The sequence below is a fragment of the Aspergillus homomorphus genome, assembly GCF_003184865.1.
Source record: "Aspergillus homomorphus CBS 101889 unplaced genomic scaffold BO97scaffold_22, whole genome shotgun sequence".
NCBI lineage: Eukaryota > Fungi > Ascomycota > Eurotiomycetes > Eurotiales > Aspergillaceae > Aspergillus > Aspergillus homomorphus.
The window spans coordinates 157,763-179,550 of record NW_020291908.1 but is presented as its reverse complement, the minus strand read 5'-3'; the positions used below and the strand labels follow the sequence as shown (position 1 = coordinate 179,550).

At 53.5% G+C, this 21,788-nt stretch overlaps 2 protein-coding genes across 2 annotated transcripts in view; one reads left to right on the top strand and one right to left on the bottom strand.

Moving 5' to 3' along the window:
* The window catches only part of BO97DRAFT_443817 (MFS transporter), a 2,550-nt gene extending 735 nt beyond the window's left edge, over positions 1-1,815 (top strand). Inside the window, exons 2-4 of the mRNA XM_025698402.1 lie at positions 92-113; positions 200-291; positions 367-1,815. Of these exons, the coding sequence (XP_025550611.1) occupies positions 92-113; positions 200-291; positions 367-1,550 (1,298 nt within the window). The 3' untranslated portion in view covers positions 1,551-1,815. The remainder of the gene's footprint in view (positions 1-91; positions 114-199; positions 292-366) is intronic.
* Positions 1,816-1,888: 73 nt separating this feature from the next.
* On the bottom strand, positions 1,889-21,378 carry nrps1 (nonribosomal peptide synthase Pes1). Its single transcript, XM_025700632.1, has 9 exons — positions 20,893-21,378; positions 20,454-20,719; positions 20,328-20,372; positions 19,937-20,239; positions 7,659-19,887; positions 7,227-7,603; positions 6,506-7,166; positions 4,836-6,451; positions 1,889-4,787 (listed from the first exon to the last, which is right to left on the bottom strand). Exons 1-9 carry the CDS (start codon positions 21,335-21,337, stop codon positions 2,133-2,135), a joined length of 18,597 nt encoding a protein of 6,198 aa, XP_025550610.1. The 5' UTR covers positions 21,338-21,378; the 3' UTR covers positions 1,889-2,132.
* Positions 21,379-21,788: the final 410 nt, after the last annotated feature.

The following is a 21,788-nucleotide window of genomic DNA, read 5'->3' as shown; positions in this document are numbered from 1 at the left end:
GGGGTTAGGTTTTGGTGGCGTGCATGCATGCATGCTTGTACGTTGATCTTTTGAATTGGATTCTGATGCTGACTCGGGGGCGTGTGGGTAGGTGCTACGTGGGCGAGTTCGATGTATGTTCCCTCTTGTCCCCTCTCTTTCTTGTATGGTTGGGAGAAGAGACTGGGTTGGGTGAGGGCATGGGGTTAATGAGGTACAGTTATTCAACAGGTACCACGCAAGTAGACGCCGAGTTCCATGTGGGCGAGGAGGTCGGCACGCTGGGGACGACGCTTTTGCTGTTCGGGTTTGGTATGTCCTCTCCCCACCCTACCTGAATCCAGAAGATACAGGAAGAATAAGAGTTCAAATACTAATGCGAAGCAGGCCTCGGCCCCCTGATCTGGGCCCCCATCTCAGAAGTCTACGGACGCAAACCAGCCGTGCTAGCACCGTACTTCATCGCCGCGATCTTCTCCTTCGGGACCGCAACCGCCAAGGACCTACAGACGGTGATGCTCACGCGATTCTTCACGGGATTCTTCGGGTCGGCGCCGGTGACGAACACAGGAGGGGTGCTGAGCGACATCTGGACAGCGGAGCAGCGGGGGGCAGCGATCGTGGGGTACGCGATGGCGGTGGTGGGGGGCCCGGTGCTGGGGCCGATTGTGGGTGGGGCGATCACGCAGAGCTACCTGGGGTGGCGATGGACGCAGTACATCACCGGGATCATGATGATGGTTTTCCTGAGCCTGGACCTGCTGTGCCTGGACGAATCCTACCCACCCGTGCTGCTGGTCTACAAAGCGCGGCGCCTGCGCTTCGAAACCGGCAACTGGGCGCTGCACGCGCGCCACGAAGAATGGGACGTGACGCTCCGCGAACTGGGCAACAAGTACCTGATCCGGCCGTTTGCGCTGCTGACCACCCCCATCTGCTTCCTGGTCGCCCTGTACGCGAGCTTCGTCTACGGCATCCTGTACCTCAGTCTCGCGGCGTTCCCCATCGAGTTCCAGCGCATCCGCGGCTGGAACGCCGTCATCGGCGCCCTGCCGTTCCTGGCCTACCTGATCGGGATTCTGGTCGGTGCCTGCATCAACCTCGCCAACCAGAAGTTCTACATCCGTCGCTTCAAGGCCAATGGCAACCGCCCCGTGCCCGAGGCCCGGCTGCCGCCGATGATGCTGGGTAGTGTCTTCTTTGCGGCGGGCTTGTTTCTGTTCGGTTGGACGGGTACCCGTGCTTTCCATTGGGTCTGTCCCTGTATTGGTGCCGTCTTCATGGGCTTCGGCTTCTTTACCATCTTCCAGGCTGCCCTCAATTACCTGATCGATACCTTCCAGGCTGTCGCGGCGAGCGCTGTCGCTGCGAATACCTTCATGCGCAGTCTGTTTGCGGGCTGCTTCCCCTTGTTTGCGAATATCATGTTCACGCGTTTGGGTGTACCATGGGCTGCTAGTGTGTTGGGCTTCGTTGCCATCGCGCTGATTCCCATTCCCTATCTGTTTTATGTCTATGGAAAGCGCATTCGCGCTAGGGGGAAGTGGTCCCGGGCTTCGGTTTATGGGTGATTCTGGGTATGATGTTCCTCGTTTGGGTTTTTGCGCGGCTGGTTGTGTGCGATGTGGGGTGGTATGGGACTGGTTGCGCTGCGTTGGTTTGGGTGGTCGATCCCGCCGAGCAGTGGCATCATCCTCTACCGCCCTCAAAAGTGTTTTCCTTTTTGAGATACCTCTGATGACTGCTTCATTCCCTGGCACTTTTGTCTGGGTTTTGTTTATTCCATTTGCATGGCATACGTATATACGACTGATAAAGTTTAGATAGATATAATGTTAGTTTTAATAGAGTGTTTTCGAGACTACACTCCGGCAAGACATGCACATAAACAAAGAATAATAAATAAAGCCTCTAAGACGACTAACAAACAAAAGTCCTCTATAATGTGATATCACCACAGATAACGAACGACAAGACAGACAGACATTTTATGTCCACATCACAACCCCAAGCCAAAAACCATATATACACAAATCAAACCAAAACACCAATCCAACAAAATGAGAATGGGAATAACCAAGAAAAAGAAGGTTCATCTAATCATAGATAAATGGGTAAGCCCTTCAGGCTGAACCCCCAAAAACGAAAGTCTCCTACTTCCGAGCAGCAACACTGCCACCCCATTTGGTGAACCGCTTCGCCAACGTCACCGCCTTGCCGAGAGAAGTCCAGCTACCGCTCTTGATCAGCGAGGCCGTTTTCTCCTCCTCATCTGAGAGCGGGCTGGCCATGGCGGGGGGAGTTGCATCCTCGGCTGCTGCTGCTGCCGCCGGCGGCGGCTGCTGGTACTGCTTGTGGTGCTCGGCCATGACGGCCAACTGGCCCAAAAAGGTGTGGTGCTCCAGGAGGTCCTCGAGGCGGACTTGGAAGCCCTCCTGCTGCAGGATCCAGACGACCTGCGCCATGTTCATGATGTCGCCGCCTAGGTCGAAGAAGGAGGAGTCGAGTTGGTAGGTGGTGGCGGGGATGGCGGTGGAGCCGGCCGCGGTCCGGCGCGGGAGCACCTGCTGCCAGGTCCGGGTCAGGATGTCCGAGTGGATGAGGATCTCCTCCTTGCTGCGGGTGTTGAGGCGGGACAGTTCATAGGAGGTGTCGGAAGAGCGCGGCGTCTCGTGGATGACCTGGCTTGGGAGGGAGCGGACCGTGGAGGGGGAGGCAAGTGGCACGCTGGGGTTGGCGATCAGGCTCTGCACGGTCTCGCACACCATCTCAAGGGCCTTCAGCACGAAGCTGGGCGGGATGGGCCCCTTGAGCGAGTAGCCGACCGACACGTCGAGCTTCTCGGAGCCGCACGACTTCGACGCCAGCGTGAGATCGGTGAAGTTGTCGATGACTCCCACGCCGCCCATGCGGTAGTCAACGCCATCCAGTTGCATCTGGCCCTCGTACTCAACGTTCTGGTGGAACACGGACGTCGTGAAGTAGGTATTCTGCGGCCAGTCGGTGCAGTTGCGGATGATCTCCCGGAATCCCAGAGATTCGTACGGCATGTTGGCGATCTGCTGATCCTGGAGGTACCGGAACAGATCAATACCAGTCCAGTGCTCACGGAACTTGACCCTGATCGGGAGGATGTTAAGACAAGGTCCAACCGTGGTCTCAATGCCCGGGACGCTGGCATTGCGGCCGTTGACAGTCAGCCCGAAGACGACATCGGATTGGGCAGTCAGCTTGGCTAAGGTAATAGCCCAGGCGGATTGCATGACTGTCGCGAGCGTAACGTTACCAATCGCAGTGGACGGAAGGTTGATGGTCTTCTTGTGCTCTGCAAAGGAGCCGATGTGCAAGAAAGTGTTGGGCTGCGTGCGGCGGACGATCTCGGTCATCTTCGATCCCTTGAGGATCGTAGACCAGTGGTGGTAATGAGCCGGAGTGATGTTGCCAGGCAGCATCCGCATGTAGTTGGAGAAGGAGAAGACGGGGGGAAGGGTGCTGCCCTCGTAGCCCAGCTTGATAGCGTTCATGATCTTAGGCAAGCAGACACCATCGAATTGAGCATGGGACATCCGGATGAGGATGCGGTGATGGTCGCTCTTCTTCTGCTTGACAATGTAGAACTGCACGTACTGCTCACCTTGGCGGGGGTCCTGCTCACGATCCCGCTTCTGGAGACCATCTGTGTACTCGTCAAGGGTCTGCTCCGTCTCGTGAACAATGATCTCCGGGTGGATCTTGCGCAGAACCACCTGGTAGAACTGGCCCCGGTGAACAACAAAGACGGTGCGCAGAATGTCGAACGCATCGACAACCCGCAGGAAACTTTCCCTGAGGCGTCTGATGTCCAAGGGACCGTTTCCATCAAGGAAGAAGTAGTTCAGCATCCACCTAGACCCGAACAGGGTGGCGGCGATTGACATAGACTGGAAATCAGTGACAGGGAGAACATCGGCGATTCCGCCCTTGAACACACCAATCTTGGGGCAGATGGCATCCTGCAGAGACATCACATCGAGGTCCATTGGGCGTGGCATCGTCTTCTGCTGAACCTGCGTGACTTCCGGAATATCAGTCTCGAGCAGCTTCTCAATATTGTTCTCGCCCTGGGTCTCAGCATTGGAGGTCGGGCTGCTTCGGGGCGTGACAATAGCCAGCATGTCCTCGAAGACGGGATTACCGAAGACGTCGGCGACAGTCAACTGCAATCCCTCCTCGCGGGCAGCGCTGACCATCTTCATCGCGGTGATACTGTCACCACCGAGCTTGAAGAAACTGTCGCGGTAGCCGATGTTGTCCGAGGTAAGTCCCAGGGTTGACTTCCAGAGGTCCCAGAGACGTCTTTCGGTGTCACTGGAGTTTGACCCATCGTCGGTCAGGGAAGGAATCGAGTCCGATAAATCATTTTCACCTGCTTCGGGCTCGCGGACCGAAGCCTCCACCATCTTGAGGTGGACAGAGCTATTTGAGTATCTTGCCTCCCGTCTTTGGACGAGCGGAATGGCAAGCTTCCCTTCCTTGAGCATGTTACCGATAATCTCGTTCACGCGGCTGTCAATCAACTGCTGCAGCGCATAGTTGTCGATCAGCTGATCCGCGATGAGAGGACCCTTGGTGAATTGAGAGGCCGGGCGCAGACTATGCAGACCTAAGTCCGAGACGAGTCTGCACGGCTTCTCGATGAAGCTCGTAAAGATCTTGGCAATGGCATCGGACAAGTCCTTGGCCTGGTCCTCGGTCACGGAATCGGTCCAGTATCTCAACAAGATACCTTCCCGACCCTTGGTGGTCTCAACGTTGACGGTCACAGGGTACTGGGTTTCTGTTAGCGTTATTTTGCAAGGCATATCTAAGACACCTACCTCGGTCGGGTCGTAAGCTTTTTGCATCTCGAATCCGATCGGTCGGTCGGCAGCATCCTTGTTGGCGGTGCGGTTCTGAATGGAGAGAGTCGTGTTGAACAGCGACTTTCCGTGCCAGCCAAGCTCGTGCTGGATCTGGGCCAGGGAGCAGTGCTGATAGGCGATATTCTTCATAAAATCATCCTGCACCGTCTTGGCAATTTCCACGAGTGTCTTCTCAGGGCTGAACTTGACTCTGCAGGCCAGCATGTTGATAAAAATACCCACGGCGTCCTGGATACCGGGGACGGGGGAGTCACGTCCAGCAGATGGGTAGCCGAAGCAAACGTCATCCGAGCCCGTGCAGCTCTGAAGGACGATTGCCCAAGCACATAGTGTCAGGTTTGCAAGAGTGATGGAGTGTTGTTCGCAGAACTTCTGCAACTCAGAGAAGCGCTTGAAGTCCATGAAGCGCTCCCCGAGCGTCCGGGTACCACCGGTCGCGCCCGAGAACTTGAGATGGCAGGGCTGAACGCCGGAAAGGTACTTCATCCAGTGTGCCAAAGCATCGCCCTGAGTCTGGGACTTGATATACTTAATGTACTCGCTGAAAAGAGGTCCTGAGCCCTCGGGCAGCTGATCGTTATAGGCCAGCGTCAGATCTCTCAGGATCAAGTCCACTGACCCACCGTCAATGATGGCATGGTTCATCTCGATCTTGAGAAGAACCCGGCCAGAAGAGGTGCTGCAGATGCTCACTTGGTGATTAAGCTTATTCGACCGCTCGGCGTTGATGTCCCGCAGTTTGATGGCGTCCAAAGTTCCCAGTGCTTCGGAATCTTCACACTGGAACTCAATTACCTCGTCCTCGAGGTTTTTGGTGACCACCTGGTCGAATGAACCACCTTTGTAGTTGCTGTCAATGAACACAGTCCTGAGGATAGGGTGACGGTTGACAACCATAGACCAAGCCTTGCAAAGCTTCTTCGCATCAATCTTGTCGCCCTTATCCCGAGGACGCACCTCGAAGATAACGTTGAACAGATATCCTTGGGGGTCGCGTAGTTGACTCAGCAAGATACCCTCCTGCACGGGCGAACAAGGGTAGACATCTTCGACCTTATCCCAGCTATCAACTCCGATCTTGGGGAAGGCATTCTTGACCATGTTGTCTAGACCCTGGTAAGTGATCGGCAGCAGGGGATAATCGCTGAGTGTAGGTTCAGGCGCAGATTCACCCAGGCGAAGCATATCCTCCTGAAGGACACGCTTGCACTCGGAGATCCACCCATGAATGCGGCTTTCGTGCTGCATGTGGCGGTTGTAGGTGAACGAGACCTGGAGCTGGTCTTTGATAATCAGTGCGGAAATCTCAAAGAGTGCGAATCGGTGCGTTTCAGGTCCCATGTCGCCCGCCAACTCGAAAGTCTCGGCGTTGAACGCCTCTCCGTGGTGCTTGAAGAGAGCATCGTCCCGTTCAAGCTGTTGAAGTTGACCGAGGTAGTTGAAGAGCACCTCGAGCGGAACTGGGAAATCAGAAGCCTCCTTGTGGAGAAGATTCTCGGCGAAGTAGGGCCGGCTGTTGTTGGCAACTTGACGTCTTGTATCCTTGACATGTTTCAAGGTGCTGAGGATATCTGCAAAAAAGTAAGAATCATCATAGCAAAGAACAAACCCGAACGCGAACTAACCTGTGATTTCACCGACATCCAAAGGACACATGGTTGTGAACCAACCCACCGTTCTGGAAAGGTCAATGGAGGAATCCCATGATTCGCGACCATGACCTTCGTTGTAAATTGTCGGAACCTTTCTGTCAGTGAAGGTCTGGCGGAAGGACTGGATCACGGCAGCGAGAACGACCTCAATGGTCTCGGTGCGGAGAACCGCCTTGCATGATTCAAGGATCTGGGCAGTTGTAGCTGCATCCAGAGTGAAGCCCTCCATCTTGACCTGACCGTAGCAGTTTGCAGACTTCTCCATGCCCCAGTAGCTAAGGTTGGGAGGTTGGACAGAGAAAGGCAGCTGAAGCGTTCCCTTTCTCTTCTTGCTATCCTCAAGTTGAAGGCTGCACCAAGTCTGGAAGGACAGGGGCTTCTCGCCCGAAAGCGATCCAGAGTCGAGGAACTCCTGGATATCCTGCAGAACAATGCGCCAAGACACCATGTCAACACACATGTGGCTGGCAGTCAGGAAAAGAATTTGCTGGCCTCCATTGATCTCGAACAGATCAGCAGCAAAGATGGGCCCAGTCTCGATATCCAACGAACACTGGCTGTCAGCAATGAGAGGCAGAATATCCTTCTCATTGCTCACAGAGTGAAGACGGAACCGATAAGAGGCATCAATATTCTGTGGGAAACATTTAGTCTCGCCTTCTGAAACATCATAGTCATTGGCAAAAGCACTCACATCAATGATCTTCTGCTGCCACTTTCCGTGGAGCTTGGCGAACCGTGCACGGAACATAGAGTGCTGTCCGATAACAGCGCGAACAGCCTGCTTCATATCCTCCGGCTTTAACTTGCGGGTAACACGCACAGTCATGCTCTGGTTGAAGCGAGCCGCGCCCTTAAGCTGGGTGGCTGACTGCATGTACAATTCCTGGATCGGAGACAGTCGGAAATGCTCGTCAGACTTCTCCTCATTCTTGACAGCCTTAACCTTGGTGTCAGAGGCCTGAGCGAGATCCTTGATTGACTTGCTCTGCAGCACGCTGTGGAGGGTGAGAGTGAGTCCCTGCTTGCGGGCGCGAGAGATGACAGCCATTCCAGTGATACTATCACCACCTGTGTAGTACCGTTAACGATTTTCCGACTCCGTTCTGCCAACAATGTAACTTACCTAGGCTGACAAAAGACCGGTTAGGATCGACCTTGTTCTCCGAAATATTGAGGACCTGCGAGAAGATCTCGCGGAGCAGCTTAATCGAAGACTCAGTATCCTCTTCCTCTACAATTTCCTCGTCCTCCTCCACCACTTCTCCTCGCTTGATGTTATCGTAATCCTGCATGATGCGCTCGTATGATGCATCGTCAAGACGTTCCAGCCAAGCCGTAATGCGCTTTCGATCCAATTTTCCAGAAACAAGCATTGGCAACTGCTTGATGAGAGCCCAGGCTTGGGGAACCATGTAGATTGGCAGCTGGGACTCAAGACTCTTCTGAATGGCGACAAGCTCGTGATATGCAGCCTGGGTTGAGCGGTTCTTGGGGACAAGTTCACAGGCATTGTCAGAGATGATACTCTTCTCGGCAGTCAGCGAGTTCAGAGACAGCACCGTCACCAGACGCTGCTTGATAGGTCCCGTCGTTGGCAGAAGCACAACAGCATGACGGACGCGTGGATCTTCATATAGACGATGCTCAATCTCTCCAAGCTCCATGCGCTGACCGTGGAGCTTGACTTGATGGTCCTTGCGGCCGATGTAGTGCACAGTTCCGTCAGGGTTGTACTTGACGAGATCTCCGGTCTTGTAGATTCTTCTGGGAGCGGGCAGAGAGCTGGAGAAGCTCTTGATCCAGGCGGGCTCGTCTACGAACGCTTCGGCGGTCTTTGTAGGGTTCTTGAGATACTCCCGGGCGAGCGCTGGACCTTCCAATGCCAATTCTCCGACGCCGCCCAAGGGTGTCAACTTGTCGTGGTTGTCGGGGTCAACAACCCAGGTAAGGGTACAGGGAATACCGTAGCCGATGCAAGCGGGCTCGGGAATGGCAGCAACATCCGTGTTGATGACTGCGAAAATGGTGGTCTCGGTAGGCCCGTAGCCATTCATCAGCTTCACCCGGTGCGCCCATTTGGTAATAACTTCGCGTGACATCTTCTCACCACCACAGACAAGGTGCTTCAAAGAGGGCACGGAAGAGGGCTCAATGATACTAGCAATGGAGGGAGTCAAGAACGACCACGAAACATCCATGCGTCTGATAGCACCGGCAACATCGTTCAAACGCTCGTCTTCACTTGGGATACAAACACAGCCTCCGTGCATAAGGGTAACGAGCACTTCCATGACGGCGGCATCGAAAGTGAGGGAGGCGAATTGGAAAGCTCTGGTGTTCTCGTCCATGTGAACCATGGGGCCGAACGCCATACCACTGCTTGCAAGTGCCTTATGGTCGATGATGATACCCTTAGCACGACCGGTACTTCCGGAAGTGAAGATGGCGAAGGCCATGTTTGTGGGGGTAGCACGGCTAGAGGGCTTCATGCTAGAGGTGGCAAGCGCGCAGTACGCTTTCACGGTGTCTTTACTGACGGGAATGATGGTCTTAACAGCACCCGAGTAACGGGTCTGATACTTGGGAGAGCAAAGAACCACCCGAGCGTCGACCTCTGCCAGGATCTCTTGGTGTCTTGAAGTGGGATGATGGGGATCAAGAGGAACGAATGCGCCACCAGCAATCAAGATACCGAGAATAGTGACCACGGCCCACAGAGACTTGTCCATGCAAATCGGCACCAAAGTTTCTGGCCCGACTCCACGAGAGCTAAGATAAGCAGCGAATGAGGAGGCCAGATGAAGGAGTTCCCGGTAAGTGAGCTGGCCATCCCAGGAGCAGATGGCCTGAGCGTCGGGTCGAATGGTGGCCTTCTCTTCAATGATGTGATGGACACATCTGTCGACGCATGTAGGGTTTCTGTGGTTCCAGGAAGCGATTTGCTTCTTATCCACCGGGCTAGACACCTCCAACTCGCCAACCTTCCTTGACTCCGTTTTTGAGATGGCAAGCAACTGCTCCAGCACGTAGCTGAACTGTCCAATGAGCATTTCAGCTTGCCAGCTGTCGAAGACAAGCTCATCGTGGTGAAGGGTGATTGCGACTTGAGTCTGGCCCAGTTTGCATTCGACAACGATTGGGTGGGTAAAGAAGTCCCCTTCGGTCAAATTGTTCTTGGACTCCCAAACGTTCTTGTTGAGCTGGCCTTCGTCCGACTGAATGACCAACAGATTCTGGAACTCGCAAGCGAGCGCCGTGTCCTTGCTGAGTTTCTTGATCCGTTGAAGTCCAGTGTGCTGGTGCGGAATCATGTCAGTGGCCAATTGGCGAACGCTCTGCAGGTACTGAACGAGCTCAATGTCGTTGTCGACCACGATGCGGGTAGGGACAGTGGTCAGAACTGGACCGGCAACGTCCGTGGCCCCCGGCATGTCAGTATTTCTGCCCATAAGCGTTTCACCAAAGCAAACGTCTCCAGATCCGGTGTGAACGGAGACTACCAACGCCCACGCTGCACGGATCAACTCCGGTGTTGTTAGGCTAAGACTGTTGGAAACACGGGGAATTGCGACAGAACTGTAGTGCCTGTTTCCGACGCGGATAGCGTCTTCGGAGGATGCCTTGCTTTGCGGGAACGGTGTAGAAGAAAGATTCGAGAGATATTTCTTCCAAAACTCGTCTGATGCGGAGGCATCCTGCTGCAACAAGTGGTTGATGAACAGGTTGTAGGGCAAGGTAGGACTGGAAACCGAAGAGTTCAGGTAGATTTCCTCCACCCTCCTGAAAATCTGGGAGACACTCCATCCATCGTACAGAGCGTGGTGGACTGTCCAAACGAAGTAGCGCTCCAGAGAGTCCTCCGGTTCGACAATTCCGTATCCCGTGAGTGAGCCTCCGTCATTCTTCGTGAGGTCGAAGCCCTCGTTGGTCAAGGTGTCGAAATCCTTCGCGTGATCCCAAGTAATGGGCGCCTCTGCGAGGACAGCCTGGACGAAGTTCGCCGCCTCGGTATGCACAACACGAGTGCGTAAGATGTCCATTTCGTCGACAGCTTGTTGCCAGGCAGACTTGAATTTGTCAAGATCCACATCCTCCGCAAGCTGGAACACGGGCCGAGCGATGTAGGATCCTTGCTGCTTGATGGAAAGGGTAAGCAAGCCCTCCTGGACCGGACTACAGGGGTACAGGTCGGTGATCAGCTGCTTGGGCACACCGCATTGCTCAGCGACTTCATCCAACATTTCGTCCTGCGTAACCGAGGCAGGCAGTAGACTGAATGGCTCAACGTTCTCCACAGCCGTGCTAGATTCCATGGCTCCACAGCTCTTTGCCATATCCACGAAAACCGGGGTCTTGTAGATATCAGCAACCGTGAGTGAGATGCCCTGAGCAGAGGCAGCAACGACGAGCTTCATGGCCGAGAAAGAGTCACCGCCCAGGCCGAAAAAGTTGTCCTCAGCAGAAACGGAGCCAGGTGCAAGGTTGAGGGCCTTTTCCCAGAGAGCCCTGAGAGCTCCTTCAGTGCCCTGCATCTCCACCTCAGAACCATTCTTCTTGCCAATGTTGAAAATAACGTAAGGCTTCAGTTGCTCCTTGGTAAGAGCGTCAACCATAGCTCGAAGCGCTCTGCGGTCAGTCTTGCCTGTAGATCCAAGGGGCAAACGGTGAAGAGGGAAGAACAGTTTGGGCAACATCGCCGGGGGCAGTGACTTGGTCATGGTTTCGTGGAGTTGCTTGACGGTCTCCACCAAGGAGTCATCCATCGGAACGATCACCTGGTGCTCGCACGTCTGACTGTGGCCAGGAACTGTGAAGAAGGCCGCCAAGCACTTTCCGACAACCTTCGATTCCGGGGCGACGACTTCAACAGCCACCTGTGTAGATTCTGGTAGGTTACGAACACACACTTGTTCTACTTCACCCAGTTCAATGCGCACACCATTAAGCTTCACCTGCGTATCAATACGAGAGATAAAGGCGATGGAGCCATCATGGTTGTAGCGCACCAGGTCTCCGGTGCGGTACATGCGTTCTTTGCGCGGGAAGATCGCCTTAAGACCCTCGCGGCTCGTCCACTCTGGACTGTTGATGAAGACCGCCTTTGTCTTTTCCTCGTTGTGAAGATAACCGCGCGCGACGTTGCAGCCCTCGATCACCAATTCTCCAACTGCACCGACAGGCACAAGACGGTTGTGGTTTCGGGCGTCAACAATCCAGGTTCTGCCCAAGATTGCAGTGCCGATCGAGGCGCCATCGCCGTTGACAAGCTTTCCTGTTTTCTCTCGCTTGATGCCTGCAGTGGCTGCGATAGTCGCCTCGGAAGGTCCGTATGCGTTGAGGATGCATCGGTCCGACCAGCGCTCAAGGAAATCCGGGGACATCTTTTCTCCGCCTGAGGCAAGGGTGGTCAAGCAAGGAATAGTCTTGGGGTCCAAAGTGTTAGCAATAGAGGGAGTGCAGCACGTGAAGTTGACCTGCATCCTCTGGATCGCTCCAGCCAGATCGTTAATGCGTTCTTCCTCACTAGGAACACACACACAGCCTCCCTGTGCAAGAACAACAATAATCTCGAGTATGCTAACATCGAAGGTATAGCTTGAGAACTGAAGGACGCGAGAGGTGGAGTCCATGCAGAGACCCTTGCCAAGGCCTGTAGTAGCCAGGCTCAATCCAACATGCTCCAGCACAGTGACCTTCGGCTTTCCTGTAGTTCCAGAGGTAAAGATAACATAAGCCGGGTTGTTGACGTTGGCAGGTTGAATTTGTGAAGATGTGGGCTCGGGTAGCTGCTCAATTGTGCTCTTGCTGACAACAAAGGTTGATTCGCAGATGCTAGAGGCCTTCTCTTGGTACTTTTCGCAGCACAGGATAATATTGGTTCCGAGATCCTCGATCATGCCACTCAAACGATCGGTTGGGTGGGTAGGGTCCAGTGAGGCGAAGGCACCGCCAGCTTTCAAAACAGCCAGCTGCGCAATGACAGTCCATGCTGACTTCTCGAAGAACATCGCAACGAACACTTCAGGCTTGACTCCCATTATCGCCAAGTGCTCTGCGAGTCGAGTCGCCAAAGCATCAACTTCACCATATGTAAAATCACCATCCCAAGCACAGATGGCAGGCTTCGAGGGATAAGCCAATGCATTTTGCCGAACGATCTCATGTGCACATAGCTCGGGACGATCTTCCAAGTGGGCATTCCACTCACGCAGTTTCTGACACGAACGTTCGTTGAAGAAATCGATTTCACTGATCGTGCGGCCCAGCAGAGAGGATTGAGTAACAGAGTTCATGATATGGTCGAAATTGTCAATGATGCCCTCCATGTCAGCATCCGAGATATCTTTGTTGGAATACTCGAACGTAACCTCGCCGGATGCTTCCGTGAATTTGGCATTGAGAACAATCATAAATTTGCTCAGATCGGTGTCCACGGATACCCCCGAGTATCTGACCACAGTGTTGAAGATAGAGTCCTCGAATCCGATCTCTTGCTGGATTTCCTCGAAAGGCAACTGGTGCTGCAGCATTCTCTCACGGTCGCTTCTGCGCTGCAGCATAGCTTGTTCAAGCGTTACGTTGTCGTTCAGCTTCAGTCTGCAGGCAAGGACGTTGCTTGAGGGAACCTTGTCGGAGAATTTGAAGGACAAGTCTCCATCGCTTGTAACTGGTACAGAGATACCGAAAGAAACGTCCTCCATACCGGTATAACAACGCAGAAGCAGACCCCAGACCATCTCAACAAGCGAGTTTGTCGTAATCTTGTTGTCCTGGCAGAAACTTTGGACATCGCTCGCATTGTCGATACTCAGGGTCTTTTGAGCACGTGCATTCTCAGGTGAGTTAGCACACAGAACCGGGAACAGACATGATTCGACGTCGGCTAGGTAACTCCTCCATTGCGAGATGCCAGCCTGGAAGGTACGGAAACCTTCATGTGCTACAGAAAGGCTCGCAATCGTCTTTGTCATGTGTGCGTCGGAGTTTAGAACCCGCAGGCAAGCAACAAACCGAGCCATCAAGCGCTCGACTTGGGCGGTGCTGAGAGCCGCTTCATCATAACGGACAGCCAACTGCAATTTGTCCCCTTCAACAACACATTTTACAAGCAACGGGAAGGAAATAACTTCATCATGGGACTGAATTTGGGTCTCCGACTTCGAGTGCACGCTTCCATCTAGTACCGAAAGCAAGCTTCCAAAGGTGCAGGCGCGCGCGGTATCGGCGTTGAGGCTCTTGATGCGATCAAGACCCGCCCACTGGTAGGGCTGAGCTGCACTCAGGCTGAGTTCGGTCTTTTCTAGTAGCTCAGCAACAGTGGAATTGCTGTCAACCTGAAAGCGCCGCGGCACGACAGTCGCGACCTGCACGTTCTCAATCGAAGATTCAGCATCATCTAAGATTGGCTCACCAAACACAACATCGCTAGATTCGCTATAGCCATGCATTGTGAGAGCCCAGGCAGAAAGAATGGCTGATCTGGGGCTTGCCTTGAGAGATTTGATTGGCTCGCACCAGGCAATCTGCACACTTTGTCTTCCGTACTTAGCAAAGTGTGCGTTGGGTGGGCTAGCGCGCGAAGAGAACTGCTGAGGCTGGGGCGACCTAGCTAATTGCGACCTCCAGAAGTCACTGAAGCCCTTGATATCAGATACAAGCTGAGCGGCCTCCGACAAGCGGTTGGAGGCGTCTTTCAAGAGCTGTCGGTTCAATTTACCACTAGAGGTCAATGGCATCTTTGGCACCTGGAAGTAGAACCTAGGGACTTGGTCTGCAGGTAGTTGATGAGACAGTTGAGAATGCAGCTTGATCGCATTTTCATGGAACTCGGGAGTCATAGGCGCGATAACCTGGTTTTCGGCCACGTCGGCGCTCGAGCCATCGAATAAGAATACGGCTAGTGACTCCCGAGAGTCTTGCCCACTGCTCAAGTGAATGCTTTCAACGGCATAAGGAGTCTTCGTGGATGTCAAGATTGACATGCGCTGCTCAATTTGCAGAATGTCCGTTCGACTTCCTCCGTCCTTCTTGCCCACGTACACAAGAGAGCCATCAGAGTTGTAACGAGCAAGGTCTCCGGTTTTGAACAGCCAACGGGATGTTCCGGAACCTTCAACAGCAGCTTCCTCATCATGGCCTAGTGCCCATCTCGGGTTCTCAATGAAGCATTTCTTCGTCTGTTCTTCATCATTCAGGTAACCACGAGTAAGGCAAGGACCCTCGACGACCAACTCTCCCACACATCCAACTGGAACGAGGACATCAGAGTTGCTGGGATCAACCAACCAGGGGATACATCCCACAGGGAAACCGATTGTGCGAAAGCCGTCGGATGTTTCCAGAACAGAGGTTTGGATGCAAGAAGAGGAGGACTCGGTGGTTCCATAGAAGGCATGAAGCTTGACTCTCTGAGGTAGAACGTCAACAAGCTTCTTCGTCAAGCCCTCGCCCCATAAAGCAAGAACTTCCACGCCAGAAAGAGCCGCTGGCTTCAGGCTCGAAGCGGCTGAGGTAGCAAGACTGACGGTATTTGCCTGCAGCTTCTTAGATTCGCGTGCGAGATTTACCATACTAGTATCCGACGAGATGCAGACACTGCCACCAGCCAAGAATGTACCAAAAGTCTCCTGGAGGAACATATCCGAAGTGTAAGGTGCCGACTGGAACAGACGATTCTTGTTATTCAATCCAAGCTCCGATGCGAAGAATTTGGCCCGAGTCATGATTGCGCGGTGGCTGAGCACAACGGCCTTGGAGCTCGAGGTAGTGAACACCACATATCCATCTTGCGACGGGACAGCGGGTGATTGCGCGCCAATACCTGTCTGGGGTAAAAAGTCGAACAGAGACTCTTCCACGGGAATGACGTATGGGACAGTGCCTTCCAGAAGCTGTGCACGGGCTGGCGACGCAAGAGCAACCTGTGCCTCATCCATGACCGACCAGTCCTCAAGGGATTGCTGCGAGTGAGCATCCATTGGAACGCAGATACCTCCTGCCTTGGAAATAGCCAAAATAGCAATGATCTGCCAGGCAGATCTATCAAAGTCAATCGGCACAATGTCGCCAGGGATTACGCCTAGCGTGGTGAGGTAGACTGCAAGGATTGCAGTCAACTCGTTAACCTTGGAATAACTGAAAATTCCATCCCAAGCAACTATAGCAGATGAACCCGGGGTGGATTTGGCGTATGCCTCAATCAGTTCGTGCATGCAGATATCTACAGCGCCCGGCATATGCTTGTTCCAGGCCTCGATTTGCTGCTTGTTCAAATCGCTGAAGTTGTCAAGCTTGCGAACGTCCTCGTTGATGTGGAACGCAATGTTCTCGAGAGATTTGAGGAATGTGCTGGCAACATGCTCTGCTTGTCCGACCGAGAGATGATCTGTCCAGTGGTTCAAATCAATGTTGGCATCATCATCGGTCGCTTCAACATTAATGAACACAGGCGATTCAGCCGGGTCGTGGATGGTTCCAAATTCCGAGAGACGGATCTCCTCTCTTGCCAACCCAGTCGCATTTGGGAGTTTCCGGTAAGAAATTCCGCTATTAACCAAGGAATCCGAAAGTCCAAGTGCCTGTTGAATGTCCACGAGCGAAAGGTGTCTGTAAGGCAAGTTCTCAATGTTGTCATTCTGGACTCCAGAGAGGATATCCTTGAGCGACACATCATCAGAGAACTTTATGCGACAGGTTAGTGTGTTGATGACAGGTCCAACAACAGATTCGACTCCCTCGACAGGAACGTCTCTCAATGAGGCAAGGTAGGTAAAGGAGACATCGTTGGAGTTGCAGAACGAGCGAACCGTCAAGCCCCACGCCGTGCTGAAGGCAGTGGGCAATGTAAGGCCATTTGCTTCACAACCCTTCCGGAGCTCCTTGAAGAAAGGCAAGCCCAGCCGCTTGGTGCGCAATTCTCTGGTGGAAGCGTTTCCATCATTTAGCATAGGGAAATGGCAAGGCTTGATGTCCGTGAGATACGAGCGCCAATAGTCAATGCTGGCTTTCGGTGACATCCCACGCAGATACTGCATGTAGTTCTTGAAGTCGGGCTTTGGTTCTTCGATATCGCCTTGGTAGGCCAGTTGAAGATCCCGAACGATGATTGAAATTGAAGTGCCATCCATGACAACGTGGCTGAGCTCAAGCCTGCAAAACAGCCTTCCGTTGGCTGTCTCGCAGATGGTAAATCGGTGGGGCGGGTGAGAGTTATCGTAGACCGCCGCAGGCTGTGCATCAAGGGTAGGCAGCACAGCTGCTTCGGACGCGCATCGTAAATATTGAGGTTGGGAGTCGTAGGATCTTAAGACAACCTGGCAGAAAAGGTCCCTGCTCGTCAGGTTCTCCAGAAACAGGGTCCGCAGCATTCCATGATGAGCTACAACTCTTTTCCATGCCGCCGTCAAACGATCCACATTGGGTTTGCCCCTAAGCCCTGTCACCTCGAAAGTGTCGTGCACGGCGTAGAGAGTAGTGTCTCGGGAACGGCTCAGCAGAATACCTTGCTGCATCTCCGAGCAAGGGTAGATGTCTTCCACGTTTTCAATCGAGTCCACGCCCACGCTCGGGAGTGTCTTCGACACAATAGCATCGAGTTCATCGTATGTAAGCTTGAGTAGAGGGAAGCTGCTCAAGGTGGGCTTCGGACGGACAGTCTGGAGACTTTCACCCATGGACTGGAGCAAAGACTGACAGGATCTGACCCATTCCTTAATGAGTTCTTGATGCTGCATGTACCTGTTGAAGGAGAAGATAAAGCGGAGTTTTTCCTTGACAACCATGGCAGAGATTTCGAAGAGCGCGAACCGAGGGGTGTCAGCACCAAAGTCCGCTGACCCTCCACCTCGGCCGGATTCTCCGGCCATTTGATCCATGAGCTGGAAGAGACCGTCCTTCCTTTGAAGGTCACGGTGCTGACCTACATAATTGAACGACATCTCCATGGGACTGTAGTGCAGGCAGGTTCCGTCCTCGCGAGTTGTCAGTACGCGCCGAGCAAACTCCTGTCGGCCATTATCGGAGATACGACGACGGATATCCTTGACGCGGATAACTGTCTCAGATGAGTCATTTGCTGGGAGCGCCTGGAGAAGAATTGGGTACAAAGTCGTGAACCATCCGACAGTACGCGAAATGTCGATGGTCGAATCCCAGACCTCCCGTCCATGGCCCTCGTTGTAAATGACGGGCAGGGAGCGGTCCTTGAATGTCTGTCCGAAGGAGTGCAAAAGCGCAGCCAAGAAAATGTCGATTGGCTCTGTCGCCAGGCTCTGATGGCAGTCCATCAGGACAGAGCGGGTGCTTTCAGCATCAAGCTCGAAAGTCTCGCAGTCGACATCGCCGTAGGTTGTTTGTTTCTGTTGAAGCCCCCAGTATTCGTAGTCAGGCGCCGGTGTCTCAGGCAACTCTTCCAGTGTTGTCGAATCCGAAGGTTGGCATTGTTCGGCTTGCAATTGGCACCAATTCTGGAAGGGAAGAGATCCGTTCTGCGCGACGGGTTGATCGGGGTGCACTAGCAAGTCTTCCAGGTCTTCCAGGATAATTCTCCAGGAGACAATATCCACGACCATGTGGTGAGCAACCAACGACAGCAGACTGGTACTGCCATTCTCATAGAAGAGGTCGGCAGCGAACAACGGCCCCCGGAAGGCATCGATGCATGTCTGACTATCCGCAATGGCCTCGTCCATCTTATCCTGGCTGATAGTATCATGTGTGCGCCAGCGGTAAGAGCCCGCCACTTCGTCGGTAATCCGCTGCTGGATAGTACCATCTTCCTTCTCTTCCAGACGAGAGCGGAGCATAGAGTGGCGGCTAATGATTGTCTCAACGGCGCGGCGCAGGTCATGTTCTTCGATGTGTTTGTTCAAGCGGGTGCGCACACTCTGGTTGAAGTGGCCTTGGCCCTCGTGCCGAACAGTGAAATGAAGCTTCTGAATCGGAGATAGATCGAAAGGCTTCTCAACCTCTTCTTCATAGACAATCGACTGGTCGATCCGCTTCACGCGTGCTGCTAGTTCTCTGATCGACTTGCTGTGGAGTACTTCCTGCACTGTCAAACCCATCCCTTGCTTCTTGCAGTATCCCAGACAAGTGATAGCCGCAATGGAATCACCACCCAAACTTAAGAAGCCTTGGTTCACTCCGATCTGACTCCTAGGAATGTTGAGGACACGGCTCCAGATCGAAGCCAGCTGTTCCTCGGTGGTGCTGACAGGGAGCATGGTCGCGTCCGCGGCCTCCAGAGCAACAGCCTGTCGATCTGGATCCTCAGTCATCTCCCCAATCCACTTTGCCGTTGCCTTTCTATCCAGCTTTCCAGACGCGAGTAAAGGTAGCGATTCAACGCAAAGCCACACCGCCGGAACCATGTACGTAGGAAGACGGCTCGATAATCTCTCGCGGACTTCTGCGACGATGGGTGCCTTTTTGGCCGGTTCGAGGAGCTTCAGTGGCGCAGCGTTCGAACTTTGTTGTCCTTCGAACTGAACTGAAAGAGAAAGCACCGCAACGAGTTTGCCTGTTGAGAATCCGGACTTCGACAGGAATGTTAAACAATGCTTGATGTTCGGGTCGGCGGCCAGCTGATTCTCGATCTCCCCCAACTCCAATCTTTGACCATGAAACTTGACCTGCGTATCCTTGCGTCCTATGTACGTCAGTGAGCCATTATCGGAGTTATATCTTACCAAGTCGCCCGTCTTGTAGATCCTGCGGTTAGCATTGTGGGTTGCATCAAGTTTAGTCCAGCCTGGGTCGTAGATAAAGGAATCGTTCGTCTTTTGCGGATTGTTCAGATAGCAACGAGCAAGCGTCGGTCCCTCCAGTAGGAGCTCACCCGGACAGCCGACAGGGACAAGCTGATCATGGTTGTTAGGGTCCACTACCCAGCAACGGACGCCAACAGGGAAACCGATGTCCCTGCAATCGGAGGAGGGGGTAACTCTGGAATTGACCACAGCGGCGACAGAGCTCTCAGTCGGTCCATAGGCGTTGATAAGACGGATCTTCGACCAGGTCGCCATCTGAGCCTTTGACATCGCCTCACCAGCCAGGATGAGTGTCTCCAACCCGGGGACAAGTGAAATGTCGACAAACTCGACAAACGAAGGCGTCAAAATGGCGTGATTGATCTTCATGTCGTTTATAACCTTGACTATATCACTCAAACGTTCCTCCTCGCTCGGTACACAGACACAACCACCCACTATCAGAGTGGTAAGGATTTCGACGAGACTTGCATCGAACGTATGCGCTGCGAACTGCAGAACACGGGAGGTGGAATACAGGTTGTGTGGTGGAGCGTGAGCGATAGCGCCAGAAACATAGGCTCGATGTTCCAGCATAGTTCCCTGCGCATGTTAGTGGGGAATAGGCTATTGAGATTCCGCTGTGACGCACCTTTGGTTCTCCGGTAGATCCAGAAGTAAATATCACATAGGCAGCGTTGCGGCCTTCCACGTGCGGTAGAGCCCCGGTGGACTCGCTGGGAGTAGGGAGTCCGTCAATAATTTCTTGATCGAGGGGGATGATGGTTTCTGTGACTTCGCTCAGAGCCTGAGCACGGCTTCTAGAGCAAAGCAGAATCTTGGCTTTTACGGCGCCCGCCAGCGACTGGAGGCGAGTAAGAGGATGCGTTGGATCCAGGGGAACAAAAGCCCCGCCGGCCTTCAAGACACCCAACATTGCCACGATGTTCCATTTCTATCATTTCCACGTCGTTAGCCTCGAGATTCGTGCGTGACCAAACAAGATGACCATCGACAGAGGCGGATCACAATCGTCTACTTACCGACTTATCAAAGCAAAGGGCGACGCATGTTTCGGGTCGAACTCCCTGTGCAAATAAGTGATATGCAACCTGAGACGACAACAGATCCAAGTCTCTGTATGTCAAACTACCGTCCCAAGCACAGACCGCTTCACTCTCCGGGCGAACCAGGACTTGCTCCTGGATGACTTCATGAATACAACGATCGTACGCCACCGGCATGGCCGAATTGAACCGGCAAACACGCGCCCAGTCGCGATCCGAGAAATGGGTCAGGTCATTGGCGGCCGTATCTTCCGCCGACAGTACGCGGGCGAGAATCTGCTCGAAATAGTCGGCGACGCACTTCACGTGCTCGGTGGACAAATCGTGGTTCCAATACTCGAAGAAGATGCGCACATCATCCGGCAAAACTTTCACGTGAAGCCTCACACGGCACTGGAAGAGACGGCGGGGAAAGGTCGCCCGGTCAGTCTGGTTCAGAACACTGGGGAAACGCAACACAAAATTTCTTTTACCTCTTCTGGCAGGGGAGTGGCCAAGATCGGTTGAACGGCAAGGGCTCCAGCATCCTGCGTCGGCTTACGACAGTTGCGTAGCATGAGAACGGTATTGAACAACGTGTGGCCGTTGTAGATCGGGGTGGTGATTTCGCGTTTCTCAGCGTCACCAACCTCAAGGTCGCGGTGCTTGGTTTCTGCTCTGCGCAGAACGCTGTGGACGGAGTCATCCTCGGCAATGGATAGATTAAAAATTAAGGGATTAAGGTCATTATGTGCAGTAGTTGAAGAAAAAAGGGTGGGCGATGACGATGGTTGATAGCCGAAGCAGATGTCTTCTAGGCCGGTGTAGTGGTGTAGCAGTAAAGCCCAGGAGGCGTTGAGTAGGGGGTCTAGTTGACCCTGGTCCCAAGCCGACAGTAACTGGGCGGTCTGCGCAGGACTTATTCTGGTCCTTAGGGACGCAGGCCGCTTCGGCCCGGCGTGGGCACTGCCAAAACTAGGCAGGCAACATGGAATTGGTTGAGCCATGGTCAACTCCAACTAAACGACTGGAACTACCCAAGAATTTCGAGAGATGATAGAAACAGAGTCTGCCTGCCTGGAGTGACGACCACCGAGAGAGTTAAGTTTGGGGGGAGAACGGGGGTGGGAGGAGCACGACGAAAGCTCGACTATATCTTACCTTTAAATTGGAACCGATGCCACACCACGCTGCTGGGTTTTCTTCATCGCCTTGGGATGCCAATGGTCCTAGCCCGAAAAAGACCGATGGAGCCAGCCACGACCCCGTAGCATGGAACGTTTCGAAAGGCTTACAGATTACCAAACATTTTTGTTACTAGGCAGGATACGAAACTCCCCCATCTAAGCCAATGACTTGAAAGGAATGGAAAAGCATTAAGGCATGGCTTGAACCGTGGCCACCCCCGCTGTGCAATCTCTACCCTTGCCTAGTCTAGAGCTGAAGGTACGAACAGGG

What these genes read in the sequence shown, in the direction of transcription:
- nrps1 (XM_025700632.1), bottom strand. Translation starts at nt 21,337, where the DNA reads ATGGCTCAACCAATTCCATGTTGCCTGCCTAGTTTTGGCAGTGCCCAC. An exon ending in GATCTACCGGAGAACCAAAG is followed by an intron (nt 19,888 to 19,936) that starts GTGCGTCACAGC and finishes TAACATGCGCAG; the next exon opens with GGAACTATGCTGGAACATCG. An exon ending in GGATGTCGGTGAAATCACAG is followed by an intron (nt 6,452 to 6,505) that starts GTTAGTTCGCGT and finishes ACTTTTTTGCAG; the next exon opens with ATATCCTCAGCACCTTGAAA.